This window comes from Hyaena hyaena, unplaced genomic scaffold, assembly GCF_003009895.1.
Source record: "Hyaena hyaena isolate Hyena2069 unplaced genomic scaffold, ASM300989v1 scaffold_1, whole genome shotgun sequence".
In the NCBI taxonomy this organism is placed as follows: Eukaryota; Metazoa; Chordata; class Mammalia; order Carnivora; family Hyaenidae; genus Hyaena; species Hyaena hyaena.
In genome coordinates, this window is record NW_024080633.1 from 10,193,724 (window position 1) to 10,204,214 (window position 10,491).

A 10,491-nucleotide genomic window follows, 5' to 3' on the forward strand; every position below is an offset into this window, starting at 1 on the left:
CGTGGCGCCAACACCCAGCCCGCTGGCTTCGAGGCTCCGTCTGCAAGTGGTCAGCCTGGGGCAGGGTCCCTCTGGGCGGGGGAGGCGGAGTGGGAGTGGGGGTGGGCACGCCCGCCCTGGGCAGGGAGGGGACAGTGGGCACCCGCCCGGGGGGGGGAAGAGGAAGCGCAGCGGGCGCTTCCCCGGGACGACGCGGCCCCGGAGTTTCCCCAGGTGTGGCTGGCGGTATAAAGGGCGCCGGGAGCCGGGCGGGAGCCTCCAGGACCGCGGCCGGTGCACCTGCCCCTGCAGCCCGGCGCCGCCGCCGCCGCCGCCGCCATGGTGAGCCGCTGTGTCTCCCCACGCCCCCACCTGGCCCTGCCCCTACACAGAGGTCGTGGGGAGGGGGTCCGAGAAGCCCCCCAGATCTGGGGACGGCAGGGAGCCGGGACCCAGGAGCTCTGGGAGGCTCGGGCTGAAGGGCTGGTCCCTGTGGGCCTCAGTTTCCCCAGCTCCGGAGAGAGGGCTGTGCCCCATCTTTGCGCAGGAAGGAGGGCAGGCTGGGAGGGTGGTGAGTGCCCCCTCCCCTGGGCGCCCCCTGACCTGACCACCCGATGCCCACCCAGCAGCTCCTCCCTGGCTTCTTGCTTCTGTTCTGGATGCCCGCCGGCCTGGCCCACCATGGCGCCCAAGTCTGGGGGGACCCCCACACCCACGGGCCCCCGCGCTGCTACTCGGCTGAGGAGCTGCCCCGGGGCCAGCCCCCCCCGCATCTGTTGGCCCGTGCTGCCAAGTGGGGGCAGGCTCTGCCCGTGGCCCTGGTGTCCAGCCTGGAGGCGGTGGGCCGCAGGAGGCGGCACGACGGCGCCCCCGCTGGGACCCAGTGCCCAGTGCTGCGGCCTGAGGAGGTACTGGAAGCCGACATCCACCAGCGCTCCATCTCCCCCTGGCGATACCGGTGAGTGCCGAGGGGCCCCCTGGGTACTGGGGTCCTCGCTCCGCGTGCCGGGCCATCCCCGCCCCTCTCCGTGCCTCAGCCTCTTCACCTGTTGGATGGGATGGTCGCCCCCGGGCTGGCGGCTGGGGCTCCACCAGAGCAGCGCCCCCTTGGCCCTGTCGTGGGCTGCAGTCCCGCCCGGCTCCGGGGCCAGGGACGCCCGGGAAGCGTCCACGCTAGAGCCCCGGCCCGGGGCGAAGGGGGGGGGGGGGCGGCGCCGGGGCGGGCGGGGGGGGGGGGGGGTGTCTCGCTGAGGCCCCGCCCGCCTGTCCCCACAGCGTGGACACGGACGAGACCCGCTACCCGCAGAAGCTGGCGGTCGCCCAGTGCCTGTGCAGGGGCTGCGTCAGCGCCCGGACGGGCCGCGAGACCACGGCGCTCAACTCGGTGCCGCTGCTGCAGAGCTTGCTGGTGCTGCGCCGCCGGCCCTGCGCGCGGGAGCCCCGGGGGCCGCCCACGCCCGGCGCCTTCTCCTTCCACGCCGAGGTCGTCCGCGTGCCCGTCGGCTGCACCTGCGTGCTGCCCAGGTCGGCGCCCTGAGCCCCGCACCCGCCGGCCGGGGGCTCTCCGAGGAAGCCTCCTATTTATGTGTATTTATTGGTTATTTATTTGCCCCGCGGGGTTCCCGCGCAGGCACGGAGGCTCCGGGCCTCGGGGCTGAGGAGTGACGGTGGACACCAGGCACCGCCCGCCCGGAGGGGGACTCCGCTGGGCAGGCCCGTCTTGTGACTCGGTTTACCCATCTCGCAAAAACAGTTGGACTACAAGGAATCTTTTTATGCTTCTAGAACTTTCTTAACAGAAATGGGGTTTGGTGCTCGGTGCTCCTCTGGGCTCCCCTCACGCCCTCCCTGACCTCACGCTGGTCCCGGCCCCCCAAGCCTCCCCTCCGCACCCCCCTCCCCTGTATTTCTAAAACAACTATTCTAAGTGTCAGTGTGTCGTTAAATTGATAAACGCCCCGCAGAGCTCATTGCGGGAGGGCAGAGGGCAGCGGGGAAAGGCACCCTCCTCACCCTCACCCCTGCCAGGCCCTCGGCACCCAGCCAGTCCTGCAGCGGCAGCCGCTGGCCCTAGACTCTCGTGCCCTCCCAGGAAGGGCTGTGTGTGGCCCCAAGGACGGGACGTGGGAGGCGTGCCCTGACGCAGGCGTGGCCGCTGGCCCTGGCGCGGCCTTCGCACCTGAGGGGCTGCCTCTGGCCACATTGTGCGCAGGCCCTTCCACCCAGGGGACCTCCCTGCTGGATGGACCATTTTCACCCCTGATCAAGGCCAGCTGTGTTCAAACAAGCCCACGGGACGGGGTCGGAGTGACCTTTGTCTGGGGTTGAAGGACACTTTGCTCGGCCCGTATTTGCCGAGTTTCTCCTATGTGGCTGGCTCTGCGAGTCAGCCCGTGGGTGGCCGCACCGGTCGCCCTGCGGGTGAAGGGAGGCCGAGGGCGAGGGCCCTCACGGGGAAGCTCCAAACCAAGGGTCCAGGCCGCCCAGATGCCACCTGAGCCGGGGCCAGCTTTCCCGCAGGGGAACAGCCTGTGTCCGGGGTGCGAGGGGCCTCCCTGGGGCTGGAGCGACGGGAGGGGGCGGGGCGTGGTCCCAGGCTGTGGGAGGAGACGGGGAGGCGGGGGGAGACAGAGGGGGGAGCTGGGGGGAGGCAGGGGAGAGGCGGGGGAAGGTAGGGGGAGGCAGGCGGCGGGCGGCGCCCACCCTGGATGCACACAGAAGGCAGAGCCGGGTTGGGTGCGGTGTACACGTGGGGAGTCAGGGAGTCTGCTCTCCTTGGTTTATTTTGGGAGCCGCGCGGGGGATGGTGGAGACGCCCGTCACACGACCTCATCGACCACCAGGACCGGGTTCTCCTGGGGACCCCCGGGGACCCCTGCCGGCGCGGCCTCCTCTTCACTGGGCCTCTTCCGGGCCTCAGCCGGGGGCCGGGGTGGGGGGTTGCTGGGCGGCTGCTTGATGGTGCCCCCGACCTGCGGCCGCTCCTTGGGCTTGGACTCGATGGGGGTCCACTGCTCTCCGTGGAAGGCCGCCTGCAGGGCATGGGGGGCCCGGTCACGGGGGGCTGACAAGGCCTCCGGGGGGCCAGCCCTGCCCCCGCCCCCAGGAACAGGGCAGGACTTGGGCGGGAACCCCTGAGTCCAGAGTGACAGCCAGGACCCCAGACTCCAGCTGCTCCACTATGGGGGGGGGACCCCGAAAGCAAGGAGGGCAACCTGGAGGCCAAGCCACAAAGGCCGGGCCAGGACAGGAGGCCAAGTCTGGCGGGCCGGGCGTCGGTGAGGACTGGGGGGCCCCGGGGGGCAGGGGGCCAGCCTTTCTGCCCTGGAGCCTCCGGGGGGCACCCCCAGAGTCTGGCTGAGTGCAGACTCCCGGGCCCGGGGCCCTGCAGCGGGCGGGAGGGCCGCCGAACGTGCCCCACAGCCCCCGGCAGCCAAGCAAGTGCGGCAGTGCACCCCGCACGAGGCAGGACGTCCCACCTCCTGCCTTAAAACTAGCACGTCTGCCCGGAAGAGTAACCGCAGCGGATACGAGTGCAGACAAGCGCGGTCTGCAGGGGCGAGGGGAGGGGCGCGGCGCCGAAAACGCACCAACCAGAAAGCGGACACGGGTGAACCTGTGTTCTTCTGCGCAGGGAGCGATTTCACAAAGTTAACGGACCCTTAACGGGTGGGGGGAGCACTCGGCGTCGGAAATTCTCTCCCAAGGCCTTCACGGTTAAAACATACACGAATCCCGCAAAGTAACAAGAAGAGAAAAGCGCCACAGAAGAACGGACAAAGGACAGAAACAGGCCAATTCCGAGAGGAAGGAAGGTGAGACGCGAGCGGAAGCTGAAACCAGCCGTGGCCGAGAGCGCGCGGGGTGGGTCAGGCGGGGTGGGGGTGGGGCCTCGGGCGAGCTCCGACGCGGCAGCTCCAGCTCCGCTGCGGCGGGTCCTGGGGGGACCGGCCGCGTGCGGCGCGGGGAGGGTAGGGAGGCTGGATGCGGGCGATGCCAGCACCGCCTGTGGGGAGGGCAGAGCGGGTGGACGGACAACAGGAAGGGCTCTCGGAGCGGCAGCAAGGAGCAGGGGAGGGGCGGACGCGGCCCACAGCAGCACAGACAACATGCCGGCCGGCCCCAGGACCACGTGCAAACAACACGGTCATCGTCCAGCGCGAGATCGCGAGCACAGGCCCCAGAGCCCCTGCCCCGAGTCGCTGCCACGGGCGCCGGACACCCTTCTCCAAAGACAGCCTTACCACGGGGCCTTTGCACACATCCCAGGCAGGCAAACCCAACAGGGCAGCTCTGGAAAATGTCCGCGTGGCACCTGCTCCGTTAACAAGCTCCGAGGAAGTGCTCCTGACGGCGCCCCAAGTCGGAGCAAGGATGGTTTAGGTGACAAAAGAGTGACAACGGATGCCAATCTGGTGGGGCCCTGGCTGGCCGTGTGACTCCAGGCCAGCCATGTCACCTCTCTGAGTTTCTACTTCCTTACCTGTAAAGCGGGGACCTCACCACCCACCCTGTAGGGCTGAGGTGTAGACAAAGAGCCAGCGCACTTTATGCGAACGGTACATGGTGGCTACGGCCGTCACCGGCCCTGACACCGCAGGAGCAAGGTCATGGCTCTGCCTGAGCGGCTGGCTTCGGGGACGGCGGGGGCAATGCCCGCGGGCTAACCACAGGGTGGCACTCACCAGCAGATAGATGCTGCTCGCGATGGCCAGGCAGGCTGTCCCCAGGAGGGTGGCCAGCAGGAAGCCGGCAGGTACTGAGAGCCTGGGGAGGGGAGGGAGGGAGGGAGGTCAGAGGGCTCTGCAGCCCCGGCCCTTGGTCGGGCCTTGGCTGCCAGACCTCAGGAACGAGGTGACTGTAAGTGTGCGGGCCCCAGGACCTCGGGGGACTCAGTGACTCTTGGGGCGCTGGTGCTTGGCCCCCAGCCACCATCCCGGGAGGAAGCCGTGTAACCGTGGTGGCCGGTGCCCGCAGCGTCCCCGGCAGGAAGCACCAGACGCAGGCCCAGGGCCACGAGTAGAGCCGCCCAGCGGAGCCCAGTGAGCTGGGCCCTGAGTGTCCTTGCCGTGGGCCATGGGGCTGCAGTAAATCCTCACGCCCCACGAGATGAGGGACACGGGGCTGGGGAGCCTCGGGCAGAACCCAGGACCCGGGCTTCTGTTCGGAAGAGTCTCCGGGCGGGGACGGGCCTGAGGCTCGGAGCCGGCGGGTGCGGAAGGCGTGCTCACCCCAGGTGCAGGACGGCGCGGACGTAGTAGTTCCTGGAGAGAGGGCCCAGCACCTTCACCACTTGGGTCAGGTACTTCTGTCCGCTGGGCAGACGGGAGAGAAGACAGGCCGCGTCACACTCGGCGCCCCCACCGCCACCCCAGCTCCTCCGCCCCCCGGGACCCAGCAGCCACGGAGGCTGGGCAGGTCAGGCCCAGCGCTGGGGACGCCCCTCCCCACCCCCGCAGGGCTGGAGCACTCACCATCTCTCCATGGTGGACCCCTTCCTCCTCTTCCCCCGGGGGTACTCCAGCAGGCACACAAACACGCCTGCCACGCTGCAGGTGCCGTTAAGGAACAGTTGCGCTCAGCCTGGGGCCCCGGTGAGCCCCCTGTGCTGACAAGGGAACAGAGAGGTGCAGCCGCTGCCTGGGGGTCACACAGCTGGGACACGGCCCGGCAGGGTGTGGGCAGGCCTGGTCTCTCTGCTGCCTGTCCTGAGCCCTCGGTCCCCTGACCCCTGCCTTGGCTGGCCGGTCACCGCTGGGCAGGTCCCGGGGCGTCCGAGGGGTCGGCCGATACAAGGGGGACACGGAGGGGAAGCCCAGAACCCCCGAGGCCTGGGGCTGCGGGCCCGTCCGCCAGCCCTCACCGGGCCTCGGGGCTCACGGGAGTGGCCTCGGGCAAGTCCTCCCTGCTCCCAGCCTTGGCCTCCCAAACCATCACTGAGCGGGGTCCTGCCCTCCCCGCCCGGGGGAACGAGGGGCACAGGGGTGCGGCAGCGGTCTGCAGACCGCGAGCTGCTGTGTCCCGGGGGCAGCAGTGCGCCCACCCCGTCCCGGCCGCGTCCCGGCCGCGTCCCGGGCCTGCGGAGGCAGGATACATGGAGTACACGCCGAAGAACCACTTGGCGAACTGGCCGGCAGTGGCCACCGTGCCCCCCATGATGAGGACTGCGGGCAGAGGAGAGGCGGTTAGTGGGGTCCCCCTCCCTCGGTGGGGCCACCGGTCCGCCACCCGCGCTCTGCTCTGCGACAACACGTTCGCCCACGATGGGGACACAGGCAGGCGCAGACCCCGAGGAAGGAACTTGTGAGCTGGGGAAGGCGCGGCAGAGGGGCACCGGCGGGCACCGGCGGGGCTGGGGCCCAGCAGCGGCCGAGGGACCCCCGGCCTCAGGGCCCTGGCCTGCACCTGATGCCCGCTCCCCGGGGCTCTGTGACCCCTTGACATTCGGGGTGTCTGCTTCGGTGGACAGCTGTACCACGATTCTAGCTGTGGCACCCGGGCGTCCCCACGCCCTGCCCTCCGCCCAAATCCATCAGCCTCCCCCGTCCGTGTGGCCGTTTCTGCCGGAAAACCGCTGCTCTAGGAGGCACGACCTGAGTCGTTTCTCCCCCAGAATTACTTTTTTGTAACTTCTATGGTGGTAAAATACACAGAAAAGGTTCCGTTTTAAAGTCAACGGCTCGGGGATTTGAGTCCACACACGCTATTGTGCGAGCATCTCCAGGCGCCGGCAACCTGCCGAGGTACAAGTATGACACGGGACCGTGTGCGGGCGTAATCCTTCACGGCGTTCCCCCACGTGCCCTCACCCACATCGAGATGCCCCCCACCCCGAAGCCCCCGGGCCCCCCGTCCAGTCCGGGCTGGCCTCCGCGTCCGGCTCCCTCCGTCCAACACCCCTCAAGGCCGTTCATGCGGTTTCCTGCCCTAGGAACCGGCCACGACGGATTCTCCTCCACGACGGATTCTCCTCTCTTCTGCCTTCCGGTCATTGGGTTGTTTCGGGTTTTGTGCTGTTGTGAATAAGCTGCTACAGCTTGTCATAGTTTGTAACAGTTTTTAATAGTTCAGCCAACCCGACCGTGAACGTACGTACCTTCCTGACTTCCTGACCGTGGCGACAACTTGAAGTTCCTCTTTCTCTCTGATGAGGCCTTGTGACACTTTCCCGCCCCCGGCGAACTTGCTCAAACTTTCAATTTTACAATTTCTCTTCCTGGGTCACATGTGGGCTCCAGCTTTGCCTCCGCCTCACCGCCAGGCTGCCCGTCAGGATTAATCATTTACAGCCAGTCCCGGGCTCCGGGCTCAGCACCCCCCAACCCCCCCGCTGGCGGCATCCATCGGGGCCCCGGGACTCGGGCTGTCTCTCAGCGGCTCGGTTCTACTCCACCGCCTTCTGGCAGCCTTTCTGCGTGACGGGCGTGCAATCGCTCTGGTCCTGATCCACTTCTCTCCTCGGACAAATTCTTTAATGGCCTGTAATTTCATTACAGTGTGTCCAGGAAGGGATCTGCTTTCCGTTATTCTGTATTCTTTCTCCTTCAATCTGAGATTCCCCGCTTCTGCAAATGCTCACCACTACCCTCCCCTGCAAATGCTCACCACTACCCTCCCCTGCAAATGCTCACCACTACCCTCCCCGCGTCCTTCCTCCAGAGCACGACTGCCCGACCTCTGGACCTGCCCCTGCCCCCTGCCCTCCACCTCCCCTGCCCACGGGGCCGGTCTCCCCGCACCGCTGCACACACTGGCCTCTATTTAATAGCCCATCTGTGTCTCTGGGCTGTGGGCGTGAGGTTCCCTCAGCCCCATCTTACATTCCACTAACGCTCTCCTCTCTGTATAGCGTTCCATTCATCTGCTCACCTTTACTGACTTTATTTCTAGTGACATTCGCCATTAGCTCACTTTCTGCACTGTCCTGGTTTTGCTGTGTGATTCTCCATTCCCTCCCCTCCTTGAACAGCTGTGAACACACTCGTGCGCATGAACACGCGCTCACATCCACAGGTCTTGCAGAAGGCGCCGCGGCCCCGGCCGTGGTGGTGTGTGCCGGCTCCCCCAGGCCGCGTGATTCCTCCCACAGTGGGCGCGTGCGGGCCGCTGGCGGGGCCTGCCTTCCCGCGGGGGTCGCGGACAAACGACCTTGCAGGGAAGTTACACGCTGGCCTCTGCCGGGGGCCTCCATGTTTCTCTAGTCCCGGATCCGGTCCGTCGGAATGTCTTGGTCCAGCACAGGGCAGGGGAGATGCAGTCCTTCCCACGCACGGCACGGGCCTGGGGCTCCAGGGTTTTGCCTTGTGGGTGACTTTGTCCGTCCAGCCCTGGCTGCAGGTGGCACGCGTCCACGGAGGGGACCTTTCCCTGCTCTGTCTCTCGTGCAGGCGGGGCTCCCCAGCCGGGTCCAGTCACATACCCACACAGGGGCCCTGAAGTCCCACCGCGTAAGAGGCGAAGCCCCTGCCGGTCCCTATTCCCCGGGCACCCCCTCCTTGGGCCCCTGGACACCACCCTGAAACCTCATTCTGCTCTTCCCGCCCGACTTCCTACCCTTGTGCCAAGCTCTGCTGCACGTTAACTTCTTGTGCTCGCCGGGCAGCATGTGGGTGGGCTGGGAGAGGGCACTCAGGCAGCACACTCGCGTTGGGGGCCTGATCCCCCATCCTGAGCTTCAGTTTCGTGGCCGGCCATCAGCAAGAGGGGGCAAGGACACCAGTGAGTCACCGCAAGGCGGGACTGCTCGGTCACCCACCAAACGCCAGCAGACCCCAGCCGAGTGCAGGGCGCGGCCGGAACAAGAAAGGTGAGGCCGGGGCTCCTGTGGGACTCACGGTCTCGTCCGGGGACAGAAACACCCATCGGAACCAGAACAGGGTAACCCTGAGGCTACATCACGTCTGGTGTTCCCCAAAGACTCCTCCAGGCACGTGGCATTTTGAACTGAGAAACGGATGGAAAAGCCAGTCACCCACAGATGCTTCAGACAAAAGATGCCTCTTCAGCAAAGGCTCTTTGATCTGCTTGGGAGATCCAGGAACAGAAAGGAAGCCTGTGCGCGGAGTTCCGGAGGAGGGAGGGAGCTGGAGGGGCAGGGAAGGGAGGGGCGAGAGGCGGCTTCTGTTGTGTGCGCTGGGCAGCCACGGAGGGCTTCCAGCAGCAGGTGACACGGTCCGGTCAGACGGGGCTTTCCACAACAGATAAACCCGTGGGGTGTGACCGCTGGTGGGGCTCGCCAGGCCTGAGCCGTCCCAGGCGGCTGAAGCTGAAGCGTGTAGTGAGAAGAGAAGTCAGCCAGCGGGGAGCTAGGGGAGGGGCGGTGCCCTGGGGGACCCTCCCACACACCGTCTCATGTGATGATAGAGAAGGCTGAGCCCGGGCCTCGACTTCACAGTCCGCACAGTGGACGTGACGACAGCGTGGGCCCCACGGCCCTGCAGGTGTGAGCTAAGGCCAGGCCAGGCCAGCCTGCACGCAGTGGGCCTTCAGGGAACGGGGCCCCAGCGCCCACAAGCCTCTACTTCCGGGGAGGGTAGGAGCCGCCGGAAGGGGCAGGGGTGGCCTGCAGTGGTCTAGGGCATTGCAGCGGGCAGCGGGAGAGCCTGTGGACGGTGAGGAGCCCCATCTAACCGACCCACTCAGTTCTCAGCCACTCTGGATGCCAGAAGCAGGAACGACCTGTCTGCACAGGGAACAGGCTGCTGGGCTCCTGCAGTGTGGGGCTGGGGGGTCTTGGTCTACCTCTGACCCGTCCCTCCCCGGGTGGCTGGGGCCTCAGGCGGGTCCCAGCGGAACGGTGGTGGGCTGACACCGTCCTTGTGAGCACAGTCCCCCCGGGCACAGGCCCCTCCTTGCTGGGAAGAGCAGGCCCGGGTGGGAAGGGGCAGGAGACGCGTCTGAGCACCCTCCTGCCTCAGACCCTGGCTGGGACTCAGCCTTACCCCACCCAGTCCTGGGAAGTTCCTGCTTTTGGGCGCAGGGCTGGGGTGCAGACCTCACTGCTTCTTAACCAGAGAGCACAGGCGGCAGGGTGACTGGGGGCCCTGCCCTCCTTCCCCAGTGTCTGGGAGTTGAGCTGAAAGGGGCTCAGTCCGGGGATTTCCAGCCACCTTATAAAAGAAATCCCAGATGCCCTTCTGTGCACCTGGGGGCTGAGCCCCAGATGGAGAGCGGCTGGCACCCAGGACCACGAAGAGAGGGGGCCCCCCGCCATGGCTGGGCCAAAGCCCCCACTCCAGGGCTGCGGCGGGTAGGCGGGTGGGACACCTGCGGCCACTTGCCGGGTTTTCCCAACACTGGGGGACAGCGACTCCCCGGAAACTACCAAGGACGAAAGGCCTCTTCCCCTGGGTGCAACTTCCTCTTTCAGTGTAGAGGTCCAGACGCGGGTGGGGTAGTGAAGAGGGGACAGCTGGGGGGTGGGGGGCGCGGGGGGCGGGGGTCTCCGAGCCTCTCCGCAGGCAGCGGTCTCTGATCGCCCGCGCCCGAGGGCCGGCCCCTCCCCCGGCGGCA

At 67.2% G+C, this 10,491-nt stretch overlaps 2 protein-coding genes across 2 annotated transcripts; one reads left to right on the plus strand and one right to left on the minus strand.

The window, feature by feature from the left end:
- Positions 1–593: 593 nt before the first annotated feature.
- On the plus strand, positions 594–1,516 carry IL17C (interleukin 17C). Its single transcript, XM_039225847.1, has 2 exons — positions 594–937; positions 1,255–1,516. Exons 1-2 carry the CDS (start codon positions 594–596, stop codon positions 1,514–1,516), a joined length of 606 nt encoding a protein of 201 aa, XP_039081778.1.
- A 1,200-nt stretch (positions 1,517–2,716) lies between these two features.
- On the minus strand, positions 2,717–9,026 carry LOC120228254 (cytochrome b-245 light chain). Its single transcript, XM_039226539.1, has 6 exons — positions 8,814–9,026; positions 6,074–6,143; positions 5,454–5,528; positions 5,211–5,294; positions 4,665–4,746; positions 2,717–3,011 (listed from the first exon to the last, which is right to left on the minus strand). Exons 1-6 carry the CDS (start codon positions 8,839–8,841, stop codon positions 2,799–2,801), a joined length of 552 nt encoding a protein of 183 aa, XP_039082470.1. The 5' UTR covers positions 8,842–9,026; the 3' UTR covers positions 2,717–2,798.
- Positions 9,027–10,491: the final 1,465 nt, after the last annotated feature.